General features: G+C 40.4%; 2 protein-coding genes across 3 annotated transcripts in view; both read left to right on the top strand.

Annotated features, from left to right (window-relative positions):
* Positions 1 to 1,426: 1,426 nt before the first annotated feature.
* LOC133491589 (myeloid protein 1-like) lies at positions 1,427 to 3,450 on the top strand. The gene is made up of 3 exons (XM_061802892.1): positions 1,427 to 1,539; positions 1,904 to 2,043; positions 3,199 to 3,450. The coding sequence occupies exons 1-3, from the start codon at positions 1,535 to 1,537 to the stop codon at positions 3,363 to 3,365; spliced, it is 312 nt and encodes a 103-aa protein (XP_061658876.1). The 5' UTR covers positions 1,427 to 1,534; the 3' UTR covers positions 3,366 to 3,450.
* A 1,282-nt stretch (positions 3,451 to 4,732) lies between these two features.
* The window catches only part of sh3pxd2b (SH3 and PX domains 2B), a 29,390-nt gene continuing 14,185 nt past the window's right edge, over positions 4,733 to 19,937 (top strand). The window contains exons 1-4 of one of the 2 annotated variants that reach the window (XM_061803229.1): positions 4,733 to 5,184; positions 9,089 to 9,169; positions 14,709 to 14,784; positions 18,623 to 18,699. In XM_061803229.1, the coding sequence (XP_061659213.1) occupies positions 5,113 to 5,184; positions 9,089 to 9,169; positions 14,709 to 14,784; positions 18,623 to 18,699 (306 nt within the window). In that variant the 5' untranslated portion in view covers positions 4,733 to 5,112. The remainder of the gene's footprint in view (positions 5,185 to 9,088; positions 9,170 to 14,708; positions 14,785 to 18,622; positions 18,700 to 19,937) is intronic. The other variant, XM_061803230.1, reaches the window with a different exon arrangement.

Here is a 19,937-nt window from a genome sequence, read left to right as displayed (position 1 = left end):
AAAGAATTTTCTTATCAGGGAGGTTGCGTTGATTTCCCAGACGTTTATACCAATGTAATTGCAAGGCAAGTTGCCATTCTGAATGCCCCGCCCCCTCCCCAGTCCCACTTTCTTAACCCCAATAGCTCTAACCTTCCTTTTCATACCTCCAGATGTCCTGTTAAATTGTGCTTCGGAACAGGACAAGAGGAAAGGTGGACTAATTCAAAGCCCTGCCAAAAACGCTGACAGGGCCAATAAGGTGATGAGAGATGACACAAAAGCACATGACATGAGACCCAAAGCTGTCGCCAATACAAGAAAGGTCAAGAAGACAAGAAGTAGAGGAAGAAGAAGAGATGACACCAGCTGCAGCAGCCTGGGAGGGATTTGCCAGGCGAGCCGGTTCGTCTGCCAAGGTCGATACCTGAGAGACAAGTGTTCAGGGCCTGAAACGAGGCTGTGTTGTATGCCAGGTAATGGCGGATACACATGATTGCAGCCCAGTGCAGCAAAGGGTAGTATTGAAGCGATAGCTGATGTGTGTGGTCGTCTTTGTTCATCTTTTCAGTTTGCAGTCATTCGTGCGTGTCGCAGATCACGAACATTGCAAATGTGAGGCCGGATGAAAGACTGACATCCGTATTTTTGAATGACAAAGACTCCCGTTTGAATAGAATCTTCCGTGTTATATCACGGCAGCACGGTGGGTCAACTGGAAAGCGTTGGCCTCACAGTTCGGAGGTTCTGGGTTCAATCCCGGACCTGCCTGTGTTGAGTTTGCATGTTCTCCGCGTGCCTGCGTGGGTTTTCTCCGGACAATCCGGTTTCCTCCCACATCCCTAAAACATGCAACATTAATTGGACACTCTAAATTGCCCCTGGGTGTGATTGTGAGTGCGGCTGCTTGCCTGTCTCTATGTGCCTTACGATTGGCTGGTAACCAGTTCAGGGTGTACCCCGCCTCCCGCGAGTTGACAGTTGGCATAGGCTCCAGCACTCACCGTGACCCTTGTGAGGATAAGCGCTTAAGAGAATGGATGGATGGATGTTATATCACATGCAGAAATACTGGAATATATATTACATGTCATTTTCATTCAAATGTGGTTGCACTTTCTTATCCACTTTACTGAAACTTGATCTTTCTATCTATATCTATTGATCAAAATGTGTAATGGATGCAAATAATACAAGTAGGAAATATTCATTCATTGTAACGCTGTATTTGATCATAATTACAAAACAAATACTGCAGTTCTGTGTTGTAGGTCAGGAAATGTACTTTTTGAAAAAAGAAGGCAGTTGCATAAAGTTATTTTATCACTTTTTAACTGTGTCCATAGCGGGAGCTTGGAGTGTGCTATGCGCCGGTCACTCCAACAACAGAGTGAGGAGCTGCGACTTGCATGGCTGTGGAGCGTTCAACTCCAGGGGGTGATTTGCTCGGCTCTCATTTCGAAGCGCAAAAGATTCTTCATACTGAATTTGAAGTGTGATCAACTCTCTGAATCTATCCTGAGGCGCCTCTCGCTCACTCTGTGATCTGAGCGTTATGAGGTACTCTGTCAAGACAAAAGGGCCATATCACAGAAACTGAAAGGCAATTGCGGTGTACCTTTGGACGTAGCGTATTTTGCAATGTATAACTGGCAGATCTCCAAGGTCTCGGTCAGTGGGTTTGGAGTGTCTCACCCTGACACATAAAACTGCTTTAAAACTCAAGTAAGACTATTAATCAAACAGAATTAAACTTTGAACGATTGAATCCAATTAGGCACTGCTTATTAATGCTAACTACTTTGATGTCAATGTCATATTGGGGATTCTCAGGCACTAAGCTGAACAGGATCCTTGTTGACAAATACTTTTTTTCCCCCCACTACAACAAACCCATTTCCCTGTTCTTTCCCTTCTCTCACAGAGGCCTTAACAGGACAGTAGACTTGGTGTGTGCCGACTACGGTACAGTCAATGTGCCGTTCCCGGGAACCCTGGCTGGTCCAGTGAGTCAGATAGATCCAGCTGGTTTCCAGTATGATGGTGTTAAACTTGTCAATGACGGTAAGAGTGACTAAATACTTAGTAGCTTTTCAATCATAGGCTTCCTGCCATTGTTTCAATGATTTACTTTAACCCCCAAGCATGAAGAGAAAATACAAGCTTGAGCCATTTAATCAACTCTCAAAACTAACAATGAATCCTCGAACTGTCTTTTCTACAAGTAGTAATATGTCCTTTGTAGGGCCAAAAGACAAAGGTGATGTATTATAGCAAAAGCATGGGAAGGGCGTTTCGATATTAAAATGATTAGATTAAGATTTCTCTGAACTCCTGGTTGCCTTTAACACTGAGGACCCCTGCTCATGCAAATAAATCTCCATCAAAGCCCAGATGACAACCCCAGCGAGGACTGGCGCCACGCACCAAGGCAACTTGTCTGTGCTTGCAGTATTGCACACACACGTAAGCACACGCTCATCCGCATGTTTGCCTGAGCGTATCTTGAGAGTATCCTGAGAGAACGTCATTAGTGCCTTGGCCCCTAATTGAGTTGCATTATCACCAAAGCCTGTATGTGCAGTCAGTTCCTTTCATCTCTGGCTAAAGTGAAGACATGATTAAACATCACAGAGACGCATTACCTCGCCCTGACACCCGCATTAACGCTGAAACACATCATTAGTAGGCAGAGGTGCTCAGGTCGTGTTTACTCGTGCGCTGTTTGGTTCTCTGATGACATTTTGCAAGAAGAAGGTCCTGAGGATCAATTTGGGATTACAAAACAGCAGGTTAATATATGCAGTGTTATTTTTCCAGCATGCTGGTGAAGTGGTAAAGAAATCTTCCTACGAGTATTGCGGCTTCCCCTGACTTTTCAAAAACATGCATGGTAGCTTCAGTAAAAGCCAGCTCAGAGTGTAGACAGGACCGTAGTCTGTCATTTGGGTCCTCCATATCAGCAAAGGTTTTGAACAATAATTTTATCATCAACTATAAAGTACGTTAGAGAAAATTCTTAGTTTCACAGCTAGATAAAGTCGTTAACATCACAATCTTGTTTGAACTCCTAAATGTATTCAAAGATGAAAGATCGACGTTATAGCTGTTATAGAGTGTATTGGATATCGATAGGCTTTAAAACCATAACTGATATTCCGGCCACCCTTTATCAAATTGATTCAAGGGATTTTTCATTTCTCTCTCTCTGCCACCCAGTGCAATGTGTAAAGCTCTTTAACATTCGACCTTTCCGTTACAACGGCCCGGTGGCTCTGGGGGACCCGTTGGGTTACGTGCTGCCACTGCAGGAGCGCTTTGCCGGCATCGCGTCACACCTGAAGCTGCAGATGTGCGACGGCACTGACCCTTCACCCTTTATTTAAATGTCTGCTTGACCTTTTCGTCATGCAATTTTACACACACGCCTACACAAATGCATGCACACACACACCCACACACACACACACAAACATTTAAATTATCAAGCATGTATTTTAAAATACATTTCTAAAAATAAATAAATATTATAATACATAAAAGATGAAATCTTATTCTGATGCAGCACAATTATACACTGAACTATAAGTACATTAATACATCAAATGAGTACCTCACTGAGAGTGTCAATCAAATCTGATTATCTTTCTAAAGGCAGAATATTGGATGATATAGCTGTTGTACTGCATGTCAGTATACATATTGTTCAAGTGGTCATAATGTTGTGGGCGGTCAGCGTGTGCACACTATATACAGTAAAGAAAATAAGTATTTGAACACCCACAAACTTGACAATGACCCGAAGGACACATCCAGGAAAACCAAGGAGTGGCTCCGTAAGAAGCAGATCAAGGTTCTGGCATGGCCTAGCCAGTCTCCAGACCTAAACCCAATAGAAAATCTTTGAAGGGAGCTGAAACTCCGTGTTTCTCAGCGACAACCCAGTAGCCTGTCTGATCTAGAAAAGATCTGTGCGGAGGAGTGGGCCAAAATCCCTCCTGCAGTGTGTGCACACCTGGTGAACAACTACTGGAAACGTTTGACCTGTGTAACTGTAAACAAAGGCTACTGTAGCAAACATTGGTTTTCTCAGGTGTTCAAATACTAATTTGCTGCTGTATGACACAAATAGAGCATTAAAAAAAACATACATTGGGATTTCTGAATTTTTGTTTTTAGATTATCTCTCTCACAGTGGACATGCACCTACGATGAAAATTTCAGACCCCTCTATGATTTCTAAATGGGAGAACTTGCAATACAGCAGGCTGTTCAAGTACTTATTTTCTTCACTGTATGTACATTTATATTTTTTTCTGGAAAGAACAATTACATGTCAATTTTCTTTAAGTACACTGAATACTACTCCCGTGTGTTTCCTGTGCTACAGTTACACAATTTGCATTTGTATGACAATATTTAGCGTGCATAGCTCTTTTTCATTTACACTGAAATAAAGTTTTCATTTAATTATTCGGACCATTTTATTTCCTCTAAATGTCATATCTAATATTTTAAAAAGCTCTAAATGTTCTCAATGCCTCAGAATGAGAGAATGAGCATTGTAGTGATATATATTGTGCATATGTTTAATATCTTTTAACAGATGCTATCTTCACATAAATTATGTGACGTGCCACATGTACATGATCAATGTAATGAACACAAGCCACCAACAGATGGTACTGTTTTAAAGGAAGTCACAGCGTCTCGTAAACTACACTCATCAATAAAATGAAACGTATACAATATCAACCGTGGGGGAGGTCCAGACGACGTACGTTCAAGCTTTTTTTTTTTTTTTTCCCGTGGACCTTCCCACTTGGAGCCAAAGCGGGCGATCTGGGGTAGGCTGGGAATGTGCTTGTTCCGCCGAGAAAGAGAGAAACTTACAAGAAGGGGAGAGGAGCGAAGAAGGAAGTCGACAACTTCTCGCGGATATCGTGACTGGGGGACACGGGAAACGGGACCACTCGCCGGAGGACAAAAGAAGAGGCAGTTCGGGGGTGCACATCTGGAAGACGCAGAGGACGAAGAACCGTCACGGGGCAAACTTTAGTCGTCGCTCACTTAAGCGAAACAAATACATCAGATTGATCTTTTTGGAGGCCCAAGACTGAGAGGAAGGACATCATGCCGAGGAGGACTGTACAAGAAGTGACCGTTCAAGATGTCCAAAAACGGAGAAACCCCAGCAAACACTACGTAAGACTCACTTTAATTCGCAAAACAACACGTTGACTGTTCAATTGGGCAACACTGTGAGGTTATTCTGCAGATCCCCCCCCCCGCCTGTTGACTAAAGTAAAAACAAAGAGGGGATCAAATTACCGCTATCTACCAGATCCCAGATTTCTAACGGGATTTGTCTGCAAACGAACAGACTTGTCTCATTTAATTCATTTTTACACAGTGTGTTTAAAGGGCAACCACTAAAGTTGGGTGTGTTATTACATCTTTATATCAGGTTTTAGTTAATACTTGAGTTCTTAAACTGCTTTCAAATTTGCATCTCCATGCAACAAAATGTGAATCCGTTGCGTCTGGGAATCACACAGGGAACATATGCAGAAACTTTCCACATTTTGTGAAAATCTCAGGCACTCTGAAAGGGAAAAGGAAATTTTTTGCCGGAAAAACTACAACTAATAAGGGCACCGAAATAGTAGAACCAGGGCTTCTTGGTACATGATGAAGTGCTATTCTACAACCACAATAATAAACATGATTAAATAAGTGGAAGTGTCAATCAAAACTGAGCAACAAAAAATGAAAAGTGTTTGCAGGTATGCCAAATACGTGATCACAGTGTATTTTGAACAGAGAAAAGGTTAATGTAATAGGTATGTGTAAATATGTGTTAAGGAGAGTGGTTTTGATTACCTATAAAATATATATAGCTGCAACTGTAATAACCTCTGAAGATGTACACAGTCTGTCCTGCGATGCTGATTTGGAGCCAGGTGGCACCAATTTATAAACATCCATCCATTATCCAAAAGTGCCAAACTTATTTTTGTCGTGCACCACAGCATTGTTAGGAGATGACTGTAAAATCACTTGTTTCATTGCCTTATCGTTGCATTACTTATACACAACACATTGATAGACAACCAAATTTGAAATTAGCAAAGACAATAGCTTGTTTGATTGTTGTCGGTGTCGCTTGGAATATCTCCACGTTATAGGTCCAAGTGTTCGTTAAAAAGGAGTGAGAGGTTTTGTTCCTAAAACTTACATTTGATATTATTTTAAGACACTCCAACATTATGCACGGTGGACATTAACAATATGCTCAAATATAGGAAAAGAAAACAACTATGTAACAGAGTGTTTGAATACAACAGGGCTAAGAGATGAAATGCAGATGTGTTGTGCTTGAAAGTTCATAGAACTGAACTAGACTTGACAATTAAGCATTAAAAAGAAAAAAGTTTTAAGACACTGTAACATTATGTACTGCCGGTGCTTGTACCACACTTTGAGAACCTCACTGACCTCACTTGATTGAGATTGCATCTGCTTGGTAAAATTGGATTTGCAAAAGTAAGAGTCATCCTTGTTCAGACGCTTACTAAAATGACGTTTCAGATGGTGGTGGTTTACTTTTGGGGCACGTTTTATCCAAAAATATCAGTTAAACGCCATGTTGTATGCAGCAACACTTCAATTTTAAACAACTCTAGGCACTACTTTAACTCACACTAACAGTAGTCGTAGCTCCATTCCTACGACACCCATGAGAGATGGCAAGTCATCTGGCAATGTTGAGATTTTTTACGATGTATTTTGGGGATTGCATCAATGTTAAAATCTCCTTTTGTCCACTGCTCTGTTTTTGTGGGACTATAGAATGTCAACAAGACAAAACCTTATTTCTTACCACTCCACAATAGAGGCTCCATCCTTCTGTATAAAATGAGTGTGGAGGTCAGAAAGGTTGTTGCCTGCCAAAGTGCACATTCATGACATCATGTGCGGAGCAGGGCCAGCACCAGGATGCCAAAAGATGCAGCAGGGGTTAGTTCTGAGGCCCTGGTGCGTGACTGTATGTCTGTTTGGGTCCAAGGAAAGACTGAATGTTTTTGGAAAGCATATTTGAAAAGATTTTCCCTGCAAACCTGAACACTTTTATTCATCCTTCTGCAAAAATTTCCGCTTGTTGTCCTAAATTGAACCAATCCTGTTTAGCTCACAGACTTCATTCCCAAAATTATATACTTTTATTACATTAAACCAACTTTAAATGCTATTAACTTATTGACCCGGTCTTTCCATGATCATCTTTGACACCAGTCGCTCCTGAGAGAGCAAGCAAGATGAGGGAAAATCTGGGAGGGAGCCCAGCGGCCGCCACAAGGGAGTTTCCAGCCACCGCTATTCTTTTGGGAGGATAATAAAGAACTGAGTCAACCTTTAGACTATGTTCATTATCCAAGCTGCTGAAAGTATGTAGGTTTAGTTAGTAAAATTTGAGAATATATGACACATTGCATTTGAAGGTAACAATCTCTTTGTGTCAATGTGTTGACATGACTTAGTCAGGCCTCCCACCCTCTTTCTTCTTTTGTGTAGAGTTGGTTGATTATTTTACAACTCGGGCTAAGCTCCAAGGTGAGAGATTTTGTTCTGATCTCCCGTTGTTGGTTACTTTCGTTGTTGCTCAGTTAGTTACTTAGAAGGATGATGTAAAAAGTACTGCACACAGTCAATTCCCATGAAACTCTGTTTCAGGTGGGAGATGGGACAAAAGAACTAAAATGAGGACGTAACACCTGATTTTCTCCTTTGACTGTTTTAGTCATGATAAAATACAGCCCGATCACCATTTTCCATGAGTCAAAACATCCTGCTATCTTACAAAAGTATATAAAAGGAGGAGGACGGGGGGTGAATCAGGTAATATAACTTGTGATACACCCATTCGTCCAGTGTCAGAAGGCAAACGGTAGAGTCCTCTCTGTATTCCTAATGAATGTCTTTTATCACTCATCGGGAACCAGAAAGTGGCCAGCTCACGAGCGAATACATAGAACACATACATACTGTATGAACACAAATAAGGCATAACTGCAATTTTTTATTATCTTAGCAACATATTTCCTTTCTCCTTTTCGTTTTAATGTCAAAGACCTGACCATTTCTTCTCAAGCCAGCACTATGAACCAGATCTGAACCGGAAAGTACCGTATTTTCCGCACTACAAGGCGCACCTAAAAGCCTTTAATTTTCTCAGAAGCCGACGGTGCGCCTTATATATGGGTCAATAGTGAGCCTGTAGTGCAGGTCTATCTAATAGATGCATAACGTAACCCCAGCCTCTACCCTCGCAGCTATTCTATGTGCCTTATAATGCGGTGCGCCTTATATATGAAAAAAAGTTTTAAAATACGCCATTCATTGAAGGTGCGCCTTATAATGCGGTGCAGCTTATAGTGCGGAAAATACGGGAGTCTGATAAATGGATGGCCACCTGAATACCAATCAGGCACCGGAATCTGTTTGCTTTTTTGCTGTTTAAGCATTGATGAAACTGTTCGACTTACCCCAACCCTATTCTCAAGAAATGAGGAAGTTATTAATGGACACAAATACAAAAAAATGCACTCTTGGGTTTTTTATGACTTTAGTTGGACAAATCACTATTAACATAATACATTACTAATACAATAATAATAGTCATTTATTTGCTCTTTTTGTCATTGAAGTCACTGCAAAAATCGCTTCCTCTATATTGCACATCTCCATGGGCAAATGAGTCAGAGCACACACTAAAGAATGGTTGACATCACTTTACCACTGCTCAATGAACCACAATGTGGCCAGCTGACAGTCTGTAAAAACAAATATGAATGGCTTTTGTTCAACCTTGGTGGCAGTCTGTGCTGTAGCTAACAGCTGCAATTTTGGAAAATTGGGTTACAGTAAAACTTTCTGAATTCTAGCCAGATAATGACTTCCTCTTTAACAGGATGTAGTGTAAATGGACTGGAGAGAAAGACATGCAATAGCTCAGTAATATCACAGAGGAAAATTTTTAGAAGGACAACGTTTTAACGAAAAAATAAAATAAAATCTTCATTTGGATATTTTTTTTTCTTCCTCCTAGGTTTACATCATCAAAGTGTCCTGGACTGATGGCAGCACGGAACTCATTTACAGACGCTACAGCAAATTTTTTGACTTGCAGGTGAGCGAGTGTGTCATGGTTGGGACCACATTTACTTAGCATTATAATTAGGTGTCATGTGTAAGATTAGCACTTTCCATCTGAAAAGGCAATAGTAATGCGCTGCCATCCCCACCCTTATGAGGGTGGTTATTATACTGCCTCGGAGGGGATGGAAAGGAGCCCGGTCAAGTTAAGTGACTGCAGGGATGGATGTGATCAACCACAGAAATGTCTGAATCATGGTCATACGTCATATTGACAATGTGTGCATGTGTGTGTTTTGGAAAGAGGAAATTAGGATCCTAGTTTCCCTTCCACTTTCGGAGGTCATAGATCTGCTGCAGGGACTCGCGGAGCGTTAGGAAGATGACTGCACACACGCAATACATGACTAACCCTAATTGGTTTATATGGCTTTTCAGTTGATTAAGATCTGTCAGAAATATGAGCTGATACACTGCTGCGAAATGCCAACAAGTTAAATATGAAATGCTGTGTCATCTTACAATTCACATTGGCTAAATTGTCTTGATTGACAGTGGGGAAAATTAACGTTCATGTAATTGTTTTTAATTGCTTTAAACGGGTTGCGGAAATCATTATCGCTGACTGAATGTTCTCAACTCTGATGCCAGTGTTACATTAAGTACAATAACCTTGTCTGGAGGATTTATGCCATAGTAGAGGTCTTTTTGAACATAGTTCATCTTCACATAGCTCATGTTATACTTGTTTTGACTGCAAACTAATTAAGACTACGTCAACATTTTGAAGCCAACAAACTGCACAAGCTCCTCATGAACATTTAAATGAATATATCCCTGACAGTACCATTCAAAAGAGAGGGCTGTCAGGTTTCAAAACTTGCATTTTTTTGATACAGCTCATGTATTGGTCCGTATTGGACTTCACAGGTGTACCAAGTATCTCGTCCAGGGATTCTATTGCACTCTGCTGCATATGAGTGGTCATGACATCATTAGGCGTCCTTTCATGCAGCCTAATGACATGGAGCATAATCATTCGTCTCCTCTCATTGCTTGCTTTTAATTTCCTGTCGGTCTCTTTGGGATCATATCCTACCACTTTACAGTCAGCGGAGGTAATCACTGCATACACTTAAATACTGGATGAAAGATGGAGGTATCACTGAAGAGATTCGGTATATATTCTAAAGAAATGTTTCAGTACCCCAAGGTCAAAGAGGAAGTGTTAGTAATCAACCCAGCTGATCCATACAGCTGATGTTGGCATGAGCAGCACGTGAAGTTGGCGTGACCTTTAATAAAGAGATGTATTTCCCCATATCACAATTAGGTTTTACGTTTTCTAAAAAAATACGCTGTTATTTGCAACCCACGGAACATCTTAAAATTTGAGTTAATGGACTTCATTTTTACATAGAGTTGCAGTCATTTTGAATTGTATTGTGAGGTGTTATTATTGTTAGTTACTAGCGTGCTTTGACAACTTTCGTTCTTTGCTTGAAAACCAGTTGATGGGTCTATAAACCATGTTCATGTCGCCCCAGTTTGGTATGTGTTCATATAGTACAGATAGGTTTCAAGCGAACCAAAATCCATTAATACATAAAACATGATTTTGTTCTTTCTCTAAATGCTCAAAAGAATGTTACTGGAAACAAGTTTAGCTATACAGCTTAGTGAGTGATGAGCTTTGAGCGGGGGAAAAAATGAACCAAAATTGGTATTTGTTGATAAATTATAACAACTGGACAATCTAGCAGGCTACAATACAAACCGCAAATGGCAAAAGCAACTGTAAAATGTACAACTCTAGTGCATTTTTCATGTTTGGGAGGGGGAAAAGACAATGTGCTGCCGTCAGTCTACTGTGCCCAAAATATTGAGCTTGTACTGTGTGTGGGTGCCAACTGCAAAAATGTTAAACCAAGACCTGGCTGTTAATGCAACAGTGTAACATTTACATTTTTCCTGTAGTTGCCACCATAATGACTTTTGCTCATCGTGGGAACACGCACATTGCTGTATTATATTATCGGTCAATGCCATCACTAAAGGTGATCCCAGAGTTGTTTGTACGTCAGATGGGTTTTCACGCCATTATAACCACGCTCGAGTATGTTTGGAATTCTACCGAAACACCACCAAGAAGTGAACTAGACTTTTATCAAAGCAAACTAAAACTTGCTATTTGTGTAAGAATTGTATCGCATCAGTGGTACCATTTTGGGTGTTTGATTTTGGGGTTCTACTGTATTAATGGGGATTAGTCACTTTTATTCCTTGCATGTGAATTGTTACTCTCATTGACATGTATAGAATGAAATTATACACTGATCTCCTTGGTGAGACAATGATTGTTTGAACATAAAACCACTTTTTCCCCCTGTTAGTTCCGAGTAGCCAAATCATGAAAAGAAAGACTGGTTCCATGCCAAAGGATGGAAATGTTTCTGTTCTGGGGTCATCCTTGAGGTTTTTCAATTTAAAAAAATTATTTTTACATTTATGTCATAAAGACCAGTTTTCCATGCAGCACACATGTCCACTCAGCTGCTAAATGTGCAACGTTTTCATTTTGGAGACACTTCAAAGGTACAAGGGGGGAAAAAAATACATCGTCTCTTGCTTCGTAAGTGTTGCACAGCTGTCACATATTTTCCGTGTGCAGTAATCAAGTACCAAATCTATTAATGGGGGAATACATTTTATTTAAGTGATGAGGGGCTGCTCATAGCGAAGGTTTGACAGTGTTTCATTTACACTTTAACCACTGTACTTTATTTTTCCTTAAAGAGTTGGGTAATGCCCAAAGATGGACTTTTAATATACTGTAGATGTGAAAAATCCACTTGTGACCCCACTATTTGAGCATTATACTTTTCCAATTATATTGATCTAAATTGATTCTATAATGATTTGTACCGATGCAAAGGGTTAAAAATGTCCTCAGACAAATGTCGAATGTACTGTAGTTGACCGAGTGCAAGCATCTTCAGAATCAGAAGCTGCAGAGAGAGCAGCCATTGTTCTCATGCTTGATTAATGGGAGTCTTTTGGTCCTCCGATCTTTTTATGTGCAGGCTAATGTGAGTAAACCGGACATGGACCAGACAAATTAGAGCCTCCTGTGAGTTCAGGTCTCTGAATGAACAAGATGTAACATTCAGAAGGTCTCTGGTATTACTCAGGGGTATTAACAGGCAGGACAAGCAACAATGTTTTCCGATAGAGCAGATTGTCCCTTATGTTTGATGAAGGCATTTGCACCCATATTACTGCATGTTACAAAATAGTTTGTATTTGTATTTATTTATTTACTTCACATGACCTAAAACAAACAATACAGTGCAAAACTATGGTCAAATAACTAAAAATGCTTGAAAATGTTTGAATGGTACAGATTTTATCCAAACGTGCATCACTGGTGTGCTTGGTTTTGGTTACATTGTTGACGTAGAGTACTCATCAAAGACAAGTGGCTTTCATGAGCTGCGACGAATTACTGCGCTTCCTAGTTCCAAATCTAATGCCAAAGGCAAACGGCTTGACAATAAAACTGTTACTGTACCAAAATAGCATTTTGCAGACTCCTCAGAGTTAACTCTGTTAACCATGCTCTCTCTCTCTCTCGCTCTCTTTCCTTCCACACTCAACATGGCGCCACCACTGTGCTAGTAAACAACAGCTGTGGAACCAACAGACGTTGTCAATAGCAGTTTAAGTGACAAACTCTTTTGTGACACAATGTTCATTCGCAATGGTCTGTTATATCAGGGTCTGTTTTTATCAAAGTTCTACTTTCCAGAATTCTACATTTCATTTCCTCATCAGGTTTATGGGGGGTGGTGTAACCACCCCTGTTTGACTTTGCGCAAAAGGCAAAATACATACTGGACTGGTGGAAAGTCAATCACAGGACACTAACCTTCTAATCCTGCTGTTGGTTGTAGGAAGCTCGAGTTTATTCCAACTGATATTTGGTGATAGGCAGACTACACCATTCCTAGTCAACCATGAGAAAAATACAGACAGAACCATTCACAATCACATTCCAAAGTGATAACTGACCTTTGCTGGCTAATCAGAAGTTATACAACTGAAGCACTTCACCATCGGTGAATGAACAAAACAAGTACTAAACTCAAACAGATTTTAGTCCTGAGAAGAATTTATTATCTTTCCTATGGTACTGTAGAAACAGTCTACATTAGGATGCATAATGATGCATCCATTTAAACAAGATGACACAGCTAGTCTTGCATTTTTCACTCACCTTAAAAAGTCAAGTTGAACCCAAGTGCACACTGCATGCGGCAGTCATCATCCTGCTTGTACAACATGAATATTTGACGTAAGAGGCTTGACGCAACTGGCATTTGCGAGAGACTCTCATCTCTCCAGGGATGCTGCTCTCTCCTTCCAGGCAGACATAGTTCCACTCCTCTTCCCATTCGGATACAAAGTTAACAGCCAGCCAATCTACGTGTCAACTTCAACCACCCATCAGACATCTGTACCTTAAACACAGGATAGCGATTAGGTAAAGGCTATCTTAGATGGCCAGCGGGACAACGTGGGCATTTGTCTATCCGAAGCATGTCCTGGAGTTTGGCCAGGTTGCTTGATAGTTGCAAGGTTTATGTTATGTCTTTGGAATTCCAATTTTTTCTTGTTCATGCTATAGAAATGAAATCCTTAAATGAACAGAGTAAAAAAATTCAATGAACACGTCTTGAGTGGCCAAAGAATTGAAACCATGGATCGCTTCTGTGCAATTTATAATGCAACAGCCGCACAAAAACATTTGTGAAGCTTTGAATATTATGTTTTTTAAAAGGGTTTAATCTAATATTGGAGGAAATCATCTCAGGAATGCATCATCATTTACTCTGGCCGGTGGTCATTTGATTTTTCTGTGTTTGCCAAATGTGTACCTTTCATCAGTATGTTGATTAGTTTACCATGGTAATCTATATTTGCCAACACAGGATTGCGGCGTATGTTTGTCAAGGCCTAAGGATGATGATTCAGCATCTTCTGTACCCACAAATTGAGGGCTAACACCTGTGAATTATTTATGAAAATGCTGTTATTAATGTATCAGCTGTGTCAGGCTTTACTCAGCTGTTTTCTTCCCCAGATTTGCATTTGTGTGCTCACGGGGTTAAATTCTAATAAAACTTTGAAATGGCTGAATAGTGCGATTAAGGTATACAGCGAGACGTGTATCCTTCAACAGTCAATGTTAATACGGTGCTACTAAGACAAGAAACTATGGTTCTGTGTCGTTCTGTAATGACCAAAACAGACATATTGTGCTCTCTCAGCAGTCTAAGTAGCAGCAGCATATGACAGGCCGAGGGGGGGACTGGTAATGGTTGGCTGAACCATCTGCTCAGTGCATTCCTAAACATCGGCAGACCTTTCTTTTATTGGCCTAATTCCTCACAGGAACTGCTGATTTGTAAAATTTTCAACCTTCCTTTTCAGCCTCAGTGATTCCATTGCGTGCATTTATTGTGAAGGTTGGATGTTTTGGAAGGTTTTCATTATTTATTGCTGTATTTCAGATGGAACTGCTGGATAAATTCCCAGTCGAAGGAGGTCAGAAAGACCCCAAGCGCAGGATCATCCCATTCCTACCTGGTAAGCGTACAAACCTCACAAGTTTTGTACCTAAACTGTGACACACACTTAAATAGGGATTTCACAACTCTGGCCGGCCAAACTATTGCTTATGTAACTTTCAAAGTGATGATTGAAGTACACAGGTCATAATTATTTGATTACCACAAGAGCTCTCAGTGTGCTCGACCAAAATTTTATTCTAAGAGTTTGGAAGAAACCTTCACCCCGCCCAAATCTCCCCTACCACGATTGGGGTGGGACTGAGGGATAATATTTCTTTGAGGCCGTGCAGGTCTGGAACTCATTGAGCAGATACACACACAAAAACACACGGACTGTTTGATGAACTCTGAGTCAGTAGGAGAAGGGGAAAGAGACAGAAAACACTCCTCCTCATACCATCCCCAACTATCCCTTAGAAAAAACAGACCAAGCTTATTGTCTATGGATACTGTTCCACATTTTCATCTACAGCAATACCTAAAGACTTGCATTTAGGACTAAGAGCCAAAAAGTTAGCTTGTCAAAAAAACGGGTTAAGAATGCTCCTGAGAGTAGAGCATTGGAATTGGTATTTATTTGCTAGCCCTTTTCAGACTAGCCCTTTTCACTGTCTTGACGGTCGTTGCAGCTTTGCCTTTTTAAATAATTAGATGCATGACAATGTTAGTGTGAAAAAAAATGTTCTCCAAGCTAAAGTTACATGGACAGAATAGTATCAAGGTCTCAAACCCTGCTACTGATAATATCCTGGAAGACAGCAAATTATTCAGTCGATTTCAAACCCCCACCCCTCAATCCCTTATTAGCACTTTATACACATGACAGTCACCTGAGAAAATGCCATTTTAGTGTCAAGTGTCTAAAAAAGGGGATTAAAGGTAAAGGACCAACTAACCAGACCAGAAACTGGTTTTCTTTTACATTTTAGTTTGTTCAAGGCTACATATTTGCAATTTGCAAAATGCAATATTTCTTCAGTTAAGAGCGCACAAACGGCTTGAGGTGAATTCAGTCCCTGGAAGACGATCCAACAATGAGGATTTGTTTTATCTACAGATTGTAGAACCACCAGAGAGATATGATGTTGTCCTGTCATCTGAATTGTTGTTAATTTGATTAATCCATCCAGATTTATGTATTTCTATGCAACCATTCTTTGTCATTTGAATGATAAAGTAACAAAATGTTTTTGGGAGCCTACATGGAATGTGGGTTTCATTTCCCATGATTAATAGGTTGACTTCATTTTATGAACGGTTGTATCAGTTACTGTTTACACTGGCGATGCTTTGGCTTGTCCACAGGACGTTTGGAAGGTGAAGTATGTTTCTGTAGAGAGAAATATTTTGCATTCCTCAACTAAAACTTTATCAAGGACAGAAACCTGAATAGAAGTGGATGTATCACCTCTTATCAGCCAGGATTTATTGTTTCATGTCCAAAGTAAATTCTAGTCAAGCTTGGTGACGCTTTTCTAGACGTTATTCTCAACATTTAGTTTATATCCATTTATGGTAGCACCAACTTTGGTTCTTGGGGCCCGTAGGTTTGGAAGAAATCAGTTTAGCCACTTAAAACACTTCCAAAAAGGAATGTTTTGGGAAGCTATCCAACAGAAACCATTTTTGTACTTCCACCTGTGTCTGACTCTCTCTCCCCATCTACCTCCCTCAACGGCCTGTGGTCAGTCATGCCTCGGAGGGCTTAAAACTATTTGTTTCCTGAATGTCCTCTCACAAAACAAGCCCTGTTCATGGGCTCCACCCTCACACTGGTGAACATACACTGGGTTGTGTTGAGTCACTCACTGCTTCTACGTTGACTCCAAAGAGCTTTGGAAAGCTGTAAAATCATCTTCCTGTTTATGAGAAGATGAAGAGAGGTGGAAGAGGAAAAGTGATGACTCTTTTTTTGTAACCTTAACTAGCTATTCAGATGCCGTATGCAGCACTAATTGTTTATGCACATGGTCCAAGTGTTCTTCGTGTGAAGTGTCATGGTTTTCATTTGTGCTAATGTGGTGAAATCTGACCTAACATCTTACGAATCTCAGTTGTTTTAACGTAACTGAATACAGGATGTGAAGGTGTTAAAAAAAAGACAAAAAATTAAGTGCCACATTGCCCAGCTGTCCGGTGTCTGTAAGGGGTTAGCCTTTGAATTAAATTTGTTCAGCAAAAATCTATATATTAGGATGTGCCTCGAGCAGGGGTTTCAAACTCGTTTTTATCACGGGCCGCATTGTTGTACGGTTTCTTTTAGAGGGCCATTATGACTGAAAACATTAAAATCTTGAATTAACCCACCATATTTACACATTAGATTTATCACCTAGTTTCGGAATCAGAAATCAAGGGTAATGTTTTTTTCAACTATTGTTGATGTTTGGTAAAAATGCTTGCAATATCTCAATCTCATCATTTATGGTGTGACAATTTGAAAATTTGGTACAGATTTGAACAAAAACCATGGAAGCTGATACACATGATTTGCCTTTGCGGGCCACATAAAATCATGTGGCGGGCCGCATCTGGCCCCCGGGCCCCCTCGAGTCCATCCATCCATCCATCCATCCATCCATCCATCCATTTTCTGAGCTCCTTATCCTTACAAGGGTCATGGGAGCATTGTAGCCAATCCCAGAAGTCATCAGGCAGGAGGTAGGGTACACCCTGAACTGGTTGCCAGCCAATCGCAGGGCACATGGAGACAGACAACAGTCGCAGTCACAACCACACCTACGGGCAATTTAGAGTTTCCCATGAATGCATCTTTTTGGGATGTGGGAGGAAGGCGGAGTGCCTGGAGAACACCCACGCAGGCACGGGGAGAACATGCAAACTCCACACAGGTGGGGCCAGGATTTGCACCCGGGTCCTCAGAACTGTGAGGCCAACACTTCACAGCCTACAAAAACACATTAAATCTATAAACTATTTATATTCGGGATGGTCACAATAAGTAGTTTCTTGTTAATAAGTGTTGCTACTCATAAAGACAAAGCACATTCAAGGTAAACAAGTGATGGGAGTAGTTTAAGTAATGCTCAATAATGCTCATTTGTTCAAATGTCTTTGCCGGGCACCACCAAAGGACAAATGTATTTAGCAAATACAACTCAGGTCAGAGCCTCTTCCCACTGGAGCCAAGTGCATGATAAATGCAGTGATGCCACTTGTCTCCAGTTAGGAGTGTTTTCATGAAACACATTTCAATGTTGGCGGTTGAGCCTATTGGACAAAATCTGTGAGATTGGCTGCGATCTTTTGAGGAGGTCAAGTAACCGCGCATCTATCTACTCAGCAGTCCGTAGTTTTCTTCCTTCTAGCCTCTTTGTTCATCCCATTTCCTTTCATGTGGGTTTAGACATGTGTTTCACATTCACAAGACAAATAGTTAATGTACAGTGGATGTGCGTACAAAGGCATTCAGAAAGGATTCAGAAGAAACGCTGTGGTTTGCAGTGTGGCTATAGGAAGCAGACTTTGTTTCCTCTTGAGGTCCGAATTCAGATAATTCATCAATCTTTCTCTTTCCATCTTTGACTTCAAGCAAAAATGACACCTAGAGCTAAATGCCCGGTCTCAAATTTCCAACATGGAGCTTAGATTGGAGTGTTTTGGGTTTTGTTTGGTCTATTTTTAGCCATTTAGCTTGCCTGTACCTGTAGTGAGGACTAGGGCGATAAAAACAGGCATGACAACAATTTGTATATATCTATATAGATACATGATTGTCTTCCTGTCTTAAAGGATTCATCGTCACCGTTGTCCTCCAGTATAGGACATGCTTTTCAAGAGTTTAACCAAAAAAAAAAAAATGAGTACATTGTCTGCAACTTCTTCTGTTCCAGGGAAGATCCTGTTTCGTAGGAGCCATATCAGAGATGTGGCCATGAAAAGGCTGAGGCCTATCAATGAGTACTGCAGGGTAAGTATTCAGACCGTGAAAGGACATGTCCATGCTCGTTCCGTGACCTGTATTTGTTGCATTTATACAATGATTTTTTTTTTTTTGACAAAAAAAGGACCAAATTCCCAGCCAGTCTAGGAGAAATTATTTTAAGCCCGAAAATGAAGGTGTGTCATGGAACATTTTTATTTAGTTTAACTCCCAAGATAAGCCCCAAGTGAGATGGTATACTCCTTTCTTGATTGCAAATGGAGACAATCTATCTCAAGCGCATTCCTAACTTGCTTGTGCTGTAGACAACTAATCACGTGAGTTTTAACAGCGATAAATCACCTCACAAAAGGGAGGGGATGGAATACAGTCTAGATATACTATATATATATATATATATATATATATACTAGAAGTACAGTCATAAAGCTTGTCTAATTCCTGCTTTTTGAGCAAAAGCAAAATATTAAGATCACTGCTACACCTTGGGGATTTATCATCCCGTACATGCATCAGCTTCCATGAAGTATATATTTATTTTCTTTCAAGGTTTTGAACAGAATCTTGTTCCCACCATTCCACCTTAAAATGTTTTTTTGGGGGAATTGTTCAGTGTTATGCCTGAGAATGGATCTGCGTTGAGGCAGACAAAAAATATAATATATATGCACAAGTTCATCCCAAAGATGTTTGATGGGGTTTGGGTGTGTACATTCCAATGACATCCAGTCATGCCCTCTAAGATCTTGGAGAAAGGAGGCTTTTCCCCAAACTGTTCCCACAGACTTAGACAGCAAATAGTTGGTTGCTGGCTAATTGAAATTCAAGGAAAAGTAAGTAAGTTCCTTTTTGATTGACTAACTGATCAAAAGATGTATAGATTATGATTTTGTCTATAGTATGTCTTTCATCGGAGAGCCACACAAAGTGTTGCAGAGTTAGCAAAAGTGGTGCTTTTCTTCCATTTTACAAGTTTGCTTAAGCTATTCACATCTTTCTGCACTCTACTTATAGAACATGGAGCTTGTTTAAAAGTGAGCTTTGACTACAGTATTTAAATGTGCCATCTTTCCATGAAGGAGTTTTTGGATTGTTTTTCTGTAATTATGGGAATGGCTGAAACATTTTTACTGCTGCGGCTTCCCTACAGCTCACGTTGCTGTCGTGAAATTGAGTGAACAGCAACGCAGATTTATTTTACAGTAATACTTCAGAAATTTTTCTTTCAGTATTAATTCATATGCCCACCAACAGGATGAACTGGG

Source organism: Syngnathoides biaculeatus, chromosome 18 (genome assembly GCF_019802595.1).
Source record: "Syngnathoides biaculeatus isolate LvHL_M chromosome 18, ASM1980259v1, whole genome shotgun sequence".
In the NCBI taxonomy this organism is placed as follows: Eukaryota; Metazoa; Chordata; class Actinopteri; order Syngnathiformes; family Syngnathidae; genus Syngnathoides; species Syngnathoides biaculeatus.
This window is presented reverse-complemented; position numbering and strand designations above follow the sequence as displayed.